Source organism: Oppia nitens, unplaced genomic scaffold (genome assembly GCF_028296485.1).
Source record: "Oppia nitens isolate AA-2021 unplaced genomic scaffold, nextdenovo-longstitch-racon4-pilon3 scaffold37_pilon_pilon_pilon, whole genome shotgun sequence".
NCBI classification, from domain to species: Eukaryota; Metazoa; Arthropoda; class Arachnida; order Sarcoptiformes; family Oppiidae; genus Oppia; species Oppia nitens.
Genome location: NW_026533218.1, coordinates 21,705 through 39,579, shown reverse-complemented (window position 1 = coordinate 39,579; position 17,875 = coordinate 21,705). Strand labels below are relative to the sequence as shown.

At 27.7% G+C, this 17,875-nt stretch overlaps 2 protein-coding genes across 2 annotated transcripts; one reads left to right on the top strand and one right to left on the bottom strand.

Moving 5' to 3' along the window:
* Positions 1-2,403: 2,403 nt before the first annotated feature.
* LOC128957162 (activated Cdc42 kinase-like) lies at positions 2,404-8,834 on the top strand. The gene is given in 11 exon segments (XM_054302884.1): positions 2,404-2,744; positions 3,451-3,615; positions 3,618-3,817; positions 4,435-5,149; positions 5,225-6,006; positions 6,127-6,430; positions 6,507-7,019; positions 7,120-7,627; positions 7,704-8,271; positions 8,350-8,427; positions 8,525-8,834. Coding segments are annotated over 11 exon segments (4,245 nt in total). The 5' UTR covers positions 2,404-2,479; the 3' UTR covers positions 8,672-8,834.
* A 1,213-nt stretch (positions 8,835-10,047) lies between these two features.
* LOC128957146 (pancreatic lipase-related protein 2-like) lies at positions 10,048-17,582 on the bottom strand. Its single transcript, XM_054302864.1, has 13 exons — positions 17,534-17,582; positions 17,238-17,381; positions 16,472-16,663; positions 15,781-15,894; positions 14,994-15,271; positions 14,660-14,729; positions 14,267-14,479; positions 13,546-13,698; positions 12,924-13,043; positions 11,982-12,203; positions 11,513-11,566; positions 10,744-11,026; positions 10,048-10,388 (listed from the first exon to the last, which is right to left on the bottom strand). Exons 1-13 carry the CDS (start codon positions 17,568-17,570, stop codon positions 10,100-10,102), a joined length of 2,169 nt encoding a protein of 722 aa, XP_054158839.1. The 5' UTR covers positions 17,571-17,582; the 3' UTR covers positions 10,048-10,099.
* Positions 17,583-17,875: the final 293 nt, after the last annotated feature.

Here is a 17,875-nt window from a genome sequence, read left to right as displayed (position 1 = left end):
ATTAAAATTAAATGTAGTGTATCATAAYAAATGTCATATATATATATATATATATATATATATATATATATATATATATATACAGTATATATATATATATTAATATATACAGTATATAACCTTATATCATATATTATATTACAAATCTGCTAAATTGTTGATGGGGTAATTAATTATATTAAAAATGTAAAAAAACATTATTAGTTATTATTTATTATTATTATTAGTTGTAATTTTTTATTTATTTATTTATGTTAATAAAAAATAATAAAATACAAAAAATTCTAGTCATTATAATTAATTAATTAAAAAATAATTTTCTTTTATTAATATACGTAAAGTATAAACTATATATATAGTTAAACAATTTAACTTATTATTATAATTAAAAATAATTTACAATTATATATCAAAAGTTAATGTCTGAATATATAATTATTATAAATTTTTAATTTTTTTAAAAATAATTATTTAAAAAATACAGTATTTAAGTATATTATCTAGCTTGAATATATAATAATAATTATTATTACTATTATTATTATTATTATTTTGAGTGACTGTATAATTTTTATAYAATTTASCARTGCTATTAAATTTATGCATGATAACTTTACTTAATAATCGTAATAATTATTATTATTATCTAAAAAAAAATCATAATATATTCACAAAAAAMATTTTTAGTATATCTATTGTATATTTAAATAAATATATATGTTGTTATAAATCAATCAATAAGTAATAATATACAGTAAATAAAAAAATTTTTTTTWAAAAAAAAATGTGATTATAATCAGCAATAAAATTTAAAAAAAAATAAAAAATAAAATCTACACTGAATAAACAAAAACAATGATATATTAATTATTATTATTATTATTATTATTATTAGATTATTTTTTTGTATGATTTWAATACACAGAAAAATTTATTTTAAAAAAATTAAATAAAAAGTTTATTAAAGAATTAAATATATTATTATTATTATTATTAGATATTTTTTTGTATGATTTAAATACACAGAAAAATTTTTTTAAAAAAATTAAATAAAAAGTTTATTAAAGCATTAAATAAATTATTAGTATTATTATTATAACTATTAAATAATGTCTTAATAAAACTTTTTAATGTATTAGTATTATTGCCAACAAAACAGTGTCAATGTATTAATAAAAAGTGTATTATTAATGTATTTAAAAAAAAAACAGTACAGTATTTATGTATATATATATACAGTACAAACCAGTGTAAATGTACTGTAAATTTAATACCCATTATATTTACTGTATTACAGTATTAAATAGTATACTCTCTATTTATAATRGCTTATACTGTATATCTATATAGTAGTGTTGTTATAATGTGTTTTATATTTTGCCGGATTTACTATTTTTTTTTTTAAAMAAATGTCTATATAAAAACTAATTATATTTTATTAAAAAAAATTTAAAAAAAAATTATTATAGAAAAAATTATCAAGTACATTTATATTTATCTAAATATTTTTAAAGTAGCAAGTTAATTTCTATTTTTTAAATAAAGTTAAAAAAATATAGTCCGGCACCTATAGTGGGCTATAATAGGTGGCTATACTAGTAGTTACTACAGTATACTATACAGTATATTGTTTTGTGTACTGTATTTACTACAGTATATATATGTATATAAAAAAATATCTCAGTATAAGCAAAACCAAAACAATAATTTCTTAACTAAATAGTCTATTAAAAGTCTGTCTGTCCCAAATATTTCCAGGTCCGCTTTTTTTTTGTTTTTTTTTTTTTTTTAATTAAGGAGTTCGTATGGAAATGCTTAAAGCATTCTCAACTGTTTAATCAAATTTAAATTGCTAATCATATTTATTGCTTACAGTTTAATAGCAATAAATATATGGATAAAACGTAAATTTAAGAGTAGTGTCAACAACAAYAAAAACAAACAAAAAGTTAAATAAWAGGTATCATTGTTTTGGTTTTGTTTATAATSATACTAATAGTATTAGTACTGTATTATTGAATGTATAGCCAATAGTTTATGATATTATTATTATTATTATTATTCTACACAACAATGATTGTCATAATGAGTACTAATAATAATAATAATAATAATAATAATATAAACAATGATTACTTAATGACAACAACAACAACAAACACATTGTATATGAATTGAAGCGATAATTGTTTTATATATTAATGTATTGATTGTTATGTAATAATAATAATAATACTGTAATAATGTTTTGACACAACAATTATATATATATATATATACAGTATATATCATATATACATACAGTGTATACATATATATATATATCATATACTAAACAATTATATGTTGTTTTAGTTAATAGTTTTTTTTGTATTTTATTTATTTTTTTTGTGATATTTTTGATTATTATTGAATCAAACAAACAATTATTTGACTAAACATTTGTTGTTTGGTTTAGTTGTTGTGTTTGTGTTTGGATATGAAAGTCATTTATGAATATCTAAGACAACGTCGACAACACCCGACAACAACGTCCGGCAGCGGCGGCGGCGGCAACAGTGGCGGCCAATCGTATGAACAGATGGACGGACAACAACAGCAGACAATGGTGTCCAACAACAACAACAATACTTCGGGAGGATCGCCGACCAGTACGACGACGACGACTACGGCCATCATCGGTGCCGACTCGTTGCACATCAACAAAGAGCTCGGCGTCGGCGAGTTTGGTGTCGTCCAACAGGGTATGTATTGACACCATCGCCTATATTGGCCGGTGACCAMCCGATTSATTGATTGTCTGCTAACTCTCTCTATCGGTCTCTCTCTCTCTCTCTCTCTCTCTCTCTCTCTCTCTCTCTCTCTCTCTCTCTCTCTCTCTCTCTCTCTCTCTCTCTCTCTCTCTCTCTCTCTCTKTCGGTCTCTCTCTATCTATCTATCGGTCTCTCTCTCTCTCTCTCTTTCTATCTCTCTTTCTATCTCTCTATCGGTCTCTCTCTCTATCTATCTGTCTCTCTCTCTCTGTCTCTCTCTCTCTCTGTCTGTCTCTCTATCGGTCTCTCTGTCTCTCTGTCTCTCTGTCTCTCTCTCTATATATATATATATATATATCTGTCTCTCTCTCTCTCTATCTATCTATCGGTCTCTCTCTCTCTCTCTCTCTCTTTCTGTCTCTAATTCTATCTCTCTTTCTATCTATCTTTCTATCGGTCTCTCTCTCTCTCTCTCTCTCTCTCTCTCTCTCTCTCTCTCTCTCTCTCTCTCTCTCTCTATCTCTTTCTATCTCTCTTTCTATCTCTCTATCGGTCTCTCTCTCTCTTTCTATCTCTCTTTCTATCTCTCTGTCTCTCTAACGGTCTCTCTCTATCTATTTATCTATCTATCGGTCTCTCTCTCTCTCTCTCTCTCTCTCTCTCTCTCTCTCTCTCTCTCTCTCTCTCACACACACAGGTGTCTGGTGTTCGCCGGAAGGCAAGCGAATACAAGTGGCCATCAAATGTCTGTCGAGTCAACGATTCGATACATCCCGACTGGAATTTCTGAAAGAGGCCCGAATTATGCATAACATATCGCACGAACACATTGTCCGTCTGTACGGTGTCGTACTSGARCCGTCCTGATGTTGGTCACCGAATTGGCACCGCTGCGATCGCTGCTCGAATGYCTGAAAGAACCGGCACTCGTWTGCCAGTTCCCAGTGATATCGTTGTGTAATTTTGCCGCACAAATTGCCGACGGTATGTCCTATCTGGAACATCAGCGCCTAATTCATCGGGATTTGGCCGCCCGTAACATATTGGTGTTCGCCAAAAATAAGGTACCCCCAAACATATTTTGTTTGTTKGTTTGTTTGTTGGGGGGGGGCGGTCSAGGGGTGGGGGGGGTTAGCTATCAATCAGTGTGTGTTTGATTTTAATTTTAACCCACAAATAATGGGTTAAAATTTTTTTTTTTATTTCAATTATAAAATCAATGACAACAGTCATCGAGACATTGSCATCGATTGGCATACGTTTAGSTGTCCTGAYGTCTGACCATTAGTTCAATTGAATTGTTGTGTTGTGTTGTTGTCTTTAAACTATACCATTGAGTTTGTCGTCAAAAATTTGTTTGTTTTGATATCAATATTAATTAATTTGTTGACTAATAGTAAAAAAAAAAATCAATTTTAAAAAAATTATTTCATTAAGTAATATATAATTTAGAAATACATGAAATAATAAATAATAATTATTATTATTTTTAATTTAATTTTTTTGTTGTTATAAAAATCATTACTAAAATCATTACTTATACATATTAAGCGGGTATTCGGGTATTATATTATCAATTGTTGTCCTAATAAATAAATCAGTCCCTAATAAATAAATCCCGGTTCCCCAAAGTGTATATTAATTTAACGGTTAACTAAACTAATTGTTTGTTTTTTTTAAGGTAAAAATATCCGATTTTGGTCTCTCCCGTGCACTGGGTGTCGGCAAAGACTATTATCAAACCAATTTCAATGTCAATTTGAAACTACCGATCGCTTGGTGCGCACCCGAATGTATCAATTATCTGAAATTTACATCAATGTCCGATTGTTGGGCCTACGGTGTATGTCTGTGGGAAATGTTTTCCTACGGTTTCCAGCCATGGGCTGCCCTAACTGGGCAACAAATACTGGAAGCCATTGACGAACCCAGCTATCAGCGCCTCGAACAGCCCGAGTGTTGTCCCCGGGAGTACTACCAACTGATGATCAGGTGTTGGCAACACGAACCAACCGCTAGGCCTCGGTTTGCCGAAATTGTATCGATTCTACCCGATTGTCGACCCGAATTGGTTCAGGCGGTCAAGATTTGTGAGGGTAGTGCCGGCGGCGGCGGCGGATCTACCGCTACTGCTGTCGGCGACTATAGTACTACCGGTACTACTAGTAGTAGTAATACAACAAACGTATCGCCGAAAGAGCTATTAGACTATAAAATCGGTGATATTATTACGGTTTTAGATAAAACTATTGCTACTAATAGTAATAATAATAATAATAATAATACGTCGACAACAACAATGTTGTCTACAAATAATTATTTTCAAACAACCAATAGTTTAAATAATAATAATAATAATAATAACAATAATGATAGCACCGGTACTCTATGGAAAGGTATTATAAATTTTTTTTTTTAAATGAGATTTACCGTAAAAATAAACTTTTTGTTTGTTTGTTTGTATACTACAGGCGCCCTAAACAACGGTAAAACCGGTTATTTTAATCCAAGCGATTGTGTATCGTATTTGGGCCAAAATTTACCGACAACTTGTTCGTCGCAAAGTTTACCGTCGGCGGCGGCGCCGTCATCGTCGACCAGTTCATCGTCAAACAACGGAGGCGGAGTCGGCTCACTGGCCAGTACGGCGGCCGTCGTATCGTTGGCCTCGCAAGTGATGCATTCGAAATTTATTCGCGGATTTCTGGACTCTACGTCCTCCTCATCCCGTTCTACAGGCGGTACCGCCAGTGGTAGTCAACTAATCAACAGTAGTAGTAGCGGTATGGGTGGCCAGAGTTCAAATACGATGTCAATGTCGTCGTCGTCGCCGTACAGTTCAAGGCGTCGATTGCGCACTGATATGATATCCCGACCTCAGGGCGATCTCGTACACACTGGTCATGTGGGAGCCGACGGCGCATTTTTCGGCGATGTCGGCTTTCTGGACGGAAAGTACAATCAGGTACCCAAACAGATTGTCGCACCGTATAGGCCATCGCTGGATGGCGGCGGCGGCGGCGGCGATCATCATCATCACCACCACAACAGCAATAACAACAACACCAAAGGTACGGTCGACACCAATGCTAACTGTGCAGCGATGTCGTCGTTGTCGTCGCGCACTAAATGGTCGTCCAATGAGAAGAAATTAAACCTAAAAAATACATCAAATTCTGGCGACAGTAGTCACGAGTATCACGAAATTAGCGACGAAGACGAGTTCGGAGCCCTTGAAAGTCCGCCATTTGAGGTCAGTGTTTGGGTTGTTGTATAGGTATAGGTATAGGGAAAGGGATCAACAGTTTTTAATAGTTTTATATTTTTGTCAAAAAACAATATTTTTGTTTTCATCACTGATATCTCTTTACAGATACTTGATTTTGGTCCGTCACTTGTGGAGGAAGTATTTCGCGAATTGGATTCAATAAAACCCGAACTGAGCAACGAAATTGCCGATTCGGAGCTGGCCATCAACGAAAGTTCGGTAAACGTCAAGAACGAGGTCAGGGAAATCAATTTGAGAATTAACAAAGAGGCGGCCCAGCACTCGGGAACCACTAAAGGCAAGAAGCAGGCAATGGTCAAACCGATATCGGCCAGCGATCAGATGGAATTGGATTCGGCAATAGCTATGGCCAAAGATATTGCCACCCGATCTATGCTAACATTAGACAGTTAGTTGTTTTTTTTTTGACCATAACTTATATTATTATTATTATTATTCATTATTTGTATTCATTATTATTGCAGACGAGATGATCGATAAGACAACTACACCGACGTCGGCGGCGGCGATATCGACCAGCGATTCGCCGAAAACACCGAATTCGCCGAACAAGAAAAAGTTTTCGTTTAAATTTTCGACAAAATCGTCGCCAAAACAAGAGCGGCGAACATTCAGCGATGAAACGGAATCGATTGGCAATATTATCGAAAGTATAACACCGGCGGCCAAAGAGGCGTACATATCGCTGGTCGATAAGGGATCGGCTATTGTTGTGCCGCCGCCGCCGCCAGATCATGGAGACAACAGTTCTGCTGCTAAGACCAACAACAACAATGACAACAATAACTACATGAATGGCTTCAATGGCGGCGTCGACAGTATTGATGGCAATCCGCTGCGAATGTTACGATCGGCCGGCATTGGCGGTGTTCTCCGATCGAAAGTTCGGGGCAATCGTTCTTTTTCTAATCCACGACTGCCGACCACTGCCCAGACAGCCGGTCTGGCGCGGGTAGCGTCAGCCCGATCGGCGTTAGGTAATTTGCCGAAAAACTGATATCTATTATAGAAAATATTTATTATTATTTTACCTGTAATTGACTGACTGACTAACTGACTGGCCATTACTGACTACAGGTGTACCGCCACCCGTTCCCATAGCCGGCGGCGGCGCCGGCGGAATGATGACCGTTGATGATAGTATTAACAATGAGCTTCCATTACCGCCGAGAGATCGGTCCCGACCAATGTTGATGCCATTGAAGACACATCAACGCCGCTATCCATTGGTTATGCCGACGACGACAACAACAACTGGAGCAACAAATGGCGACTCTATTTACAGCAACGACGACAAAGATATGTCACAACAACAGCAACAACAACAACACACTTATCATTATTATCAACAACAACCACAACAACAACATCATCATCAGCGAGATTCGTCACCACTAAGAACTGGTCCCGTATTGAAACAGGTATCGTGTCCTCAGCCGCCGCAAACATTTCTGGACACTTACGCTACGTTTAAGCTCAACAACGATCTGAATAATATTGGCGGCAGCGGTGGTAGTGGTGGTGGACTCAATAGCGGCTCAAAGTTGGCTCCCATTCCTCCGCCTAAACCGCAGCGAACTTTTCTGTAAGTATTTTGTGTGTGTTTTTTGGGATCAATTATCTGATCAATTGTTTTGTTGTTATTGTTGTATTGATATCAGTTGTGAGAGCGAGTCATTCGAGAGTGAAATGCAGAGAGCATTGGACAACATCCGCATTAGTACGATGTCTTCATCACAGGACGTATCGGACGATACCAACCAAACCAATGAATATATGACTCCAAAGACAATAACAACACTTATCAACAAAAATAATAATAACAATAACTGTGATTCAGTGGTGGCCAACACTACTACTACTACTACTACATCCACTGCCGCCACCATCATATCATCTCGAATGAAATCTCACGATACAGTGGTGTCTTCCTCCTCCTCCTCCTCAGTCACTGACCGACTACTATACAGCAGTGGCAGCTCAACAACAACAACAAGGATTCCTATAGTAGAGACCTATCGTGTGATTTGTTCAACTAGTGATACATCAGCCGCAACTACAGCATCGACAACAGCACTGGCATCATCTCTGGATAGACCATCAGTTATCTCAAGAAGCAGTGGTGGTGGTAGTGGTGGTGGTCTCAGTCTCGAGTCGTCGTTTCAAAGCAAACCCAAGGGTGTCGACAGCGATGAGGTGCGAGTCATGCAAAAGGTTTTGGCTAATGAGGTAATAATTTGTTTGTTTGTTTTAATTAGATTTCTGTTAATAATTTGTAATTAAAATAATTTTAATTTATTTTTTTAGACTAACCTTTCAAGCGAAGAATGCGCCCAAATATTGCATTCAACCCAATGGGACGTTCATAAGGCCATCAAATGCATTGTATGACAAAAAAAAATTTTATTATTATTTTTGTCTTAATTTTATTAATTTTTTTTTTTTAAATAATTGTTTGTTTGTTGTTGTTGTTGTTGTTTAGCGATTGCGACAACAGTTACGTAGTCACGGTATTACCGGCGACTGGGACTGGGCCCAGATGTTGGCCAAATTCAATTGGAATATCCGACAGGCGTCCAACTATTTGATAGCTACTCAAGGGGTGGCCAGCGATGCTACCGAAGTTTAACAACACACATATAGACAATACAATATATATATGTTTTTTTTACCCGACAAATATGGCAATCATATCGTACTAATGGCTTGATTTTGATAATTTAGTTTTATGTGTGTGTGTGTGTGTGTGTTTGTGATTGTGTGTGTGTGTGTGTGTGTGTTAGCACATTGTGTGTTAACATTATTTTTGTTTATTTGATAATTTTTTAGTTTTAATGATAATCATAAATATAATGTACCAAATAAGTATTTTATAGTATTTTTTTTAAAATTTGTTTATATTAGACTAATGATTGCATAAATTTTTTTTTTTTTTAATAATAATAATGTGATGATTATATGCATGTGTGTGTGTGTGTGTGTGTGTGTGTGTGTGTGTGTGTTTGGTTGCAATTTACAGTATATATATATATACAGTTTAGTATATAATAATCAAAAATATCAATAATAATTGCCTTTATTTTTAACAAAAAAAAAATGATTAATTTCTCAACAAAATAATCGATCAATTAATATAAACAAAAACAAAACAATTTTTTTTAAAACTATATACTAATCTATTTATAAGCTATTTATTTATAATTAATAATAATATTGTATACAAACAATTTTTTTTAAAAGAAAAAATAATTTTTTTTAATTATAAATATTTAGTGTATTAGTGTGTCTTTTTTAATGACAATTTTTTTTATTAATTACCACAAATGCTAGTCCACAATTTTTTTTATTATATAAAAAATATTTATATATATATTTAATTATTATTATTATTAACTAATGCATTTATAATTAAGCAATAACAATTTTTTTGTAATAATAATAATAATAATAACAATAAAATTATGATTATAATAAAATTAATATCATATTATATGTCTTTTATTATAGTAATTGATTTTTGTGTGTGTTTTGCATTTAAAGCCAAATTAACAAAAAATTATTAACAAAAAATAAATCTTTATATTAAACAATTAAATATATAATTACTAATTACTAGTATTAAAAAATAAATGTTTTTTTTAAAAATTATGAAAATTCTAAAAAATATGAATTTATTTAAATTATTTATTTTAATAATTGATTTTTTTGTGTTACATTTAAATCGAAAAAAAATATATTTATAATTATAAAATGTATTTAATTTATTAAAAAAAAAATAATAAATAATAATAAAATTAAATTTTTAAATATATATTATGAAAATTTTTTTAAATAAAAATGGAATTTATTTTTGACAACAACACCAACAAAAAACATATTTATTTTTTTAATAATTTTAATGATTTTTTTTCCAAAAATTTTTGTTTTTTTTGCAGATTATTCTAGTACTCATTATTCTAGTACTATATATATAATATATTAATATAATAAATATTAAATGACATGGATAATAATTAATATAAAATTTTTAATTAATTAATTTTTTTTAAAAAAAAATTTATGGTTCAGTTAGTTCTTTTTTTAAATAGGATTGCAATTTTTTGAATTTTATATCACTAAACATTGATGATTTTATTTTAGGATATACTGGATATAAATTCAAATAATCAATAGCCCAGAGATCCTCCCGATATGTAAACGGAATCATATCACGGGAATAGAGTTTTCGTGATTCGGTCGATAATTCGGGCGAACATTGTGTGTATGGAATCTGCGGTTTGTTGGCAATGATCTGGGTTTGCGGTCCCGTTTGCGGACACATTATTGTCGATGAATCGTCTCTAACGCTTTTTTTGTGGTAGTATTATAAATAATTTATTAATTATTAATAATAATAATTATAATAAAATAATTATAATAATAATGTTTTTAGATATTATTAAATAATATAACAAATTTTTAATAAGTATTATCATTATCAAGTATTAACTATTATTAATAATACTTATTAAAAATTTGTTATATTATTTAATTATATATCTAAAAACATTATTTTAATTTTAATCAAAAATATTTTTACATATTCTCCTACAATAATCCTATTTTGAATATTCTTATATAAACTATATATATTTATATTATATATATCCTAAAATTATATATATATATAAAAACACACAATAAAATCACTAAAATAAAAACCTTTTATCAATACTACTCATATAATTGATTTCGATGACCGGTATCTTTAGTTTGAATCCTCTATTGAATCTGCCGTTACCATTAGCCCAGTGCCCGTTATACCGGCGCCATTCAACACTTATTGAATGTATTTTCGTAATCCTGAACGAAGTGGTCAACAGGAATGTGTGGACCCTATTCTGTACGGTTGATGTCATAATACGGTGTACTTTCAGTGCCTGTATATAATCGCCGCCGCCATCGGCATTGGTTATCGTCGAGTTGATCCTGAATACCAATACACCTATCAATATATATATATATATATATAGAAATAATTTGTATTTTTTTTTAAAAAATAATAAAATAATAAGAATTGTTGTTTTAATACAGTGTTTTAATTAGTTTCTATACTATACACAGTATATATATAGTATTACCGTATATATATATAATTTATATATATAATTTTTATATATATATATACTGTATATATACACACTGTATAAATATATAAAGTATATATATATATATATATATATATACTTTATATATTTATACAGTGTGTATATATTTTATTTATATAAAGTATATATATAAATATAAAAACTATATATATAAATTTTTAAATATATATATAATAATAATATACTGTAGATAAAATAGTATTGTAATGTTTTAATAATATTGATATTTTATAGATTATTCTACTATGTATTTTAATTTTTTTTTTAAAAATATATATTTGATTATAATAATAATAATTATAATTACTATTATTATTACATACCAGTTGAAGAATCAGAGTCTTTGGATATATGTATACCAAATTGATAATGATACACTAAAATAATAATAATAATAATAATAATAATAATAATAATAATAATAATAATAATAATAATAATAAGAATAATAATAAAGATTAATAATAATTAAATATTAAAATATTTAATAATACTGTAATAAATCATGAAAATAGTAAAAAATATTTTTTTAATTATACATATTAAAAATTTCAATAAATAAATAAAATAAAGTTTTTTATCTATAATTTGTTACTTTCTTAGTATTAGGGGAGGGGGACGGGGGTTAAATTGTCAATAATAATATAGACATTATAGACAATAGATTTGTTAAAAATTTATAGATAATATTTTTTATTTGTTTATTTTTTTTTCAAAATAAAAACATGAAAAATTATCTAGTTAAAAAAAAGTTTTTTTAAAAAAAATATAAATTAAAAAAAAATTGATTACTGCAATATTCAACGTCTATGCCATCGATTTTGGCAGCAGTTGTCACAAAATACAATTTGCCAATAGTTTGTTCATCGATAATGCTATTTGTTAGCCAATAGTCCATATTAAGGCCCATTGGCTGACATTTATTATCATCACAACTGGCGCACCGGCCCTCTATAAATGTTTCAAAATTTTCGCACTGATAGGCAACAGCACTGCACATATCGTCCGGTTTGTCTAATATATTGATGGTATATATATATATATATAGAAAAAAATTAATTTAAAAAAATTGTATTAATGTATTAATGTATTAATTAAAATTTAAAAAAACAATATGTCTAAAATATATATATTTTTTCTAAAAAAAAATATCATACATACATAGAGTATAACTTTATTTAGTGCATAATTTTTAAAAACAGTGTTTTGTTTTCATATATATTGTTTTGCATATATATATATATTATATATAATAATTATTATTATTTGGTAAATATTTAAGGAATAATAGTGGGGTTCTGATCACTGAATTTATGGAAATATATATATATATATATATATATATATATATAATACACTGTATATTCTATGTATATATATATATACACACTATATATTCTATGTATATATATACACTGTATATTCTATGTATGTATATATATACACTGTATATTCTATGTATATATATATATATATACACTATATATTCTATGTATATATATACTGTATATTCTATGTATATATATATACACACACGCTGTATATTCTATAATATAGAATCTATATATATACACACACAATATTCTGTGTATACACACAAACTGTATATTCTATATATATATATATATATGTTGTATATTCTATGTATATATATATATATATATATATATATATATATATATATATATATATATATATATATATATATATATATATATATATATATAGACAAACCTATGTTATTAAGCAGATTGTATGCAAATGAATGCGAACACGTAATATCGTTTCCTTCTGTAATTGTACTCAACTTTTTAATCAAACCGAAAGACGGGGCACAACCCGGTTGTAAATTGCCTTTAAATATATATATATATAAATTATACAAACATTTTAGTAACATTAGTAACATTGGAAATATAAATATATAGTGAGAATTTAGTGGGAATTTAGTGGGAATTTAGTGGGAATTTAGTGGGAATTTAGTGGGAATTTAGTGGGAATTTAGTGGGAATTTAGTGGGAATTTAGTGGGAATTTAGTGGTAATTTAGTGGGAATTTAGTGGGAATTTAGTGGGAATTTAGTGGGAATTTAGTGGGAATTTAGTGGGAATTTACATGGGAATATTCGGGAATATTAGGGAATATTTTTTTGACCCCCTTGATTTTGAATTTCTTCAAAAAATTGCCGTTGAAAAAATGCAATAAAAAACTTACAACACCCTATACACCCACCAACCGCTCCCTCCCCCAAGATATTTCGAGAATTTTGTAAATTTCACCTCAGTCTACCCCCACCCCCCCCCCCCACTAAATTGCTTAACCCTGATATATAAATGATATATATTTAAAAAAATACCTCCATTTGGATAGAAATCGTAATGTCCTAACGTTTCATTAGTACCAAAACCATCGGTAAACGATATGGACCCATCGGTATGTATAACATCGACTAACTGAGCGTCACTGTTATGCAAACGTAAGGCACCGTTTTTAAAATGAAAACCAACACCTTTATATATATAAATATTATATAATTAAGATTAATTCATTATATATTTTTATATATTTAAATTATAGTATTAAAGTATATTTTGAAATTAACTAATAATAATATTGAATATAATTCTGTATATAATTCTGTAAATAATTTTGTATATAAATCTGTATATAATTCTGTATATAATTTTGTATATAATTCTGTATATAATTCTGTATATAATTATGTATATAATTCTGTATATAATTATGTAAATAATTCTATATATAATTCTGTATATAATTCTGTATATATATACATATAATTATATACAGAATTATATAAATATATATATATATATATATATATATATATATATATATATATGCTGTTTTATTCAATGGGTAAGATTTTAATTAAGATTGTATTAACTTATTTTTTTTAATTATTTTATTTAACTATATAAATATTTTATTTATTTTTCCACACACACACACACACACACAGTATCCATAACTACTGTATATATATTATTGGATTTACAAATTAACTAGGCTATTTATATATATATATATATATATATATAATTTATATACCATACCTGCCGGATCCAATCCCGTAATGCGATAGACTTTGGGATCGTGTATTTTTTTGCCGGCATAGCCCATGGTATGGGCGCCCAAACTGTGCCCAATTAGCCAAAATCTATCGTTAGTGACGTTAAATGTTTCCCGTAATCTTCCGACAAAATGTGCTATACAAGCGCCTACTAGTCGGGTGTTTGTTGCAGCCAGGTTATATGCTGTTTTTGCACCTAGATAGATTAGATAGATAGATAAATAGATAGATAAATAGATAGATAAATAGATAGATAAATAGATAGATAAATAGATAGATAAATAGATAGATAAATAGAATAGTTATTTTTGTTTTAAACAATAATTATAACAACAATATTAATAAATAATTTTATTGTTAAAAAAAACAAACAAACCTTTTTCCCAAATAACAACAACAACATTAAATGTATCATTGCTTTTGAAAAATATAAAATCTTTCATAAACTATATAAAAAACATAAAATTAATTAAATAATTATTTTATTATAAGTAATTTTTTAGTTTTTGGTTAAAAAAATTAATTAAATATATATATATTAACAGTGAGTAAATTAAAACATAGTAAATACTATGTTATAAAATTAAAAACTAATTTCTTGTTTTAGTAATTATTTTTTTTTGTTGAAAAAAACCAAAATAAAATTAATAAATATTATTTTATATATTTAAATAAAAATACTAAAATTCACTAAAAAAAAACAAACAAACCTCCAGCCAAAGTGAATAACCCGATTGAAACCCGTGTGTTATAATAGCTGTCCTAAAGTTTGGATTGAATGAACTGTATTTCAATGTATAGGACGAAGCATTGTATGAATAGTTTCGTGGAATAGTCCGGTGTTCGGCTGTATATAAATGAAATTTCGGATCAATAGCCGACAGTGGCATCGGTACCAATGGTAGAGTACGGGCCGATTCATTAAAGTCGGACGCACGAAAACAGCCTAATTCGCCGTAACAGCTCTTATTTTTATCGTCCTGTAACCCTATATATTTATATATGTATGGTTGGGAGTGGGTGAGTAAGTGGGTGGGTGGGTGTGAAAAATAATTATCATTAAATTTATATATATATATATATACAGTATACAGTGTGTTCCACAAATCATCGATCCACACACCCCATTGTATACAAAATATATATAATTTATAAGTAAGTTATTGTGTCAATCATTGACTATCATATTTTTTTTATTATAATTTAGCTAATGATTTTTTGGAACATACTGTATATATATATATATATATACAGTTTGTTCCACAAATCATTATCCACACCCCATTGTATACAACAATACATAATTTATAATTTGTTTATAATTTATTGTGTCAATCATTGATAAAAGATTGACACAATAATTACACAAATTATAAATTATGTATAAGTTGTATACAATGGGGTGTGTGGATCAATGATTTGTGGAACACACTGTATATAAATTTATATAAATATATATATACAGCGAATTTTTTTTTTTAAAAATTAAAAAAATACTTTTAAATCTTGCCATAAGTTTTTCTGTTTTACTCATATTTTCTTCTAAATCAATGAACACCTTATTATTTTGCGACTCTTCTTTCTTTTTGTTAACAAGTTTTCCTAAAAATCCTAAAAATAAAATAAATTAAAAATAAATTAATTTTTTAAAATAATTTTAATTTTTATAATAATTATTAAAAAAAATTTGTTCTATTAAAAACAACAACAATGACAATAATAGTATAACTATAAATAAATTATATATTAATTAAACTATATTTTTAATTTTTGTAAACTATTTTTTTATAATTAATAATAATAAAAATTTTAATTAAATTTTTTTGGCTGTCAGTTTGTCAAATGTAAATAATATGAAAATCTTAATTTAAATAATTTTTAAGATAAAATATTTATAAAAAAAAATTGTATTTAAATACAATAATTAAAAATTAATATAAATAAATTGATTATAAATATAATTATTTTATTTATATTAATTTTAATATGTTAAATTAAATTATATTATTTTAATATATAAATATTATAATTTATATTAAGCTAAGTTTAAAAAATAATATGACTAATAATTAATTTAATTAATATAATAATAATATACTATTATTACTACTATTACTACTACTAATAATAATAATAATAAAAACAATTATTAAATAATAATAATTAAAATATTAATAAAAAATAATACCCTTTAGTCCAGCCGTTGGTTTAGTTTGCGATTCTTCAGTTCCAACTTCTTCTTCATTATCTTCGACGTCATCGTCTGATCGCAAAACCCTATCTTTTTCATCGTTTTTGTTATGTATTTCAGTTAACTGTTTCTTATTTAAGACTTTAAATGGCGGCGGTTTGCCAATCAATAGTCGTTTTTTTAAAGTCTCTGTTAATCGTAATAATAATAATTGTTTTAATTAGTTATTTTTAAATTGTGGACATTTTTTTAAATAAAAAAATTAAAAAAAACTAATAATTATTATTATTTTTATACAGTGTCTTAAATATCGACGCCCGGCGATGCTATTAATTTCAATTATCTGGTGTCAAAAAATACGTTTGATTTTTTTTTAAAAATAAAATTGACCAAGGTAGTGGCAAAATGTTGCGCAAGATAAACTTCAAACTAAATATATGATTGTAATTGGTGATTTTTTATAATTTTTTTAAACAGTCAACTGTATATTAAATTATATAGGGCCAATCATATAATTAATTTTTTTATAATTTATAAAAAAAATCACCAATTACAATCTTTATATTTATTTGTGTGTAAATTATCTTGGTCACTTTTATTGTTGATAATTAATTGATAGATAATTGAAATTAATTAGCATTGCCTCCGGTGCCGCTGTTTAAGACACTCTCCTCTCTCTCTCTCTCTTATTTTTATTTATTTTTTTAAATATAAAAAAAAATTAATTAAAATATAAAAAAAATTAATTAAAATATTTCACTACTTGTTGTTGTTGTTGGAGTTAAGGCTGATTTCAGATGAACGTCATCGACATCTGTGTCCGTATTGTCGTTGTTGTCGTTATTATTAACATTTTTTTTAGTATTTAACGAAAAAGGTTTCCAACCGATACAGTACTGGAAATAAACTTTTTAACACAAAAAAAATAATTATTAATTATTATTAAATATTTTTTTAGAAAATAAAATGTTTTGTTTAGTTTTTGTGTGTGACACACAATCATTTAATAATAATAATATAAAACTAAATTTAAAAACTAAAAATTTAAATTTAACTTACTCAGCAAAATAATGGTTACTATAATTATTAATTTCATAGTGGAACTTATGTTTATAATGTAAATTAAGTATGTTTTTTTTAATTAATTAATAAATAAATAATTAATTAATTTTAATTAATTAATTAATTTTTTTTTGAAGTAAAAAGAAAAGTTTAATTGAAAAAAATAATTTTTATAAAAAATTAATTATATTTTATTAGTAGTATTTTATTAATTAATTATATACCTGTATTTGTTAATATACATTGAGAGCTATATTTACTATAAATTAAATTACATTTTTTAAAAAAAAATTATACATAACTTATTAAACTAAAATTATATTAAACTATAATGTTTGT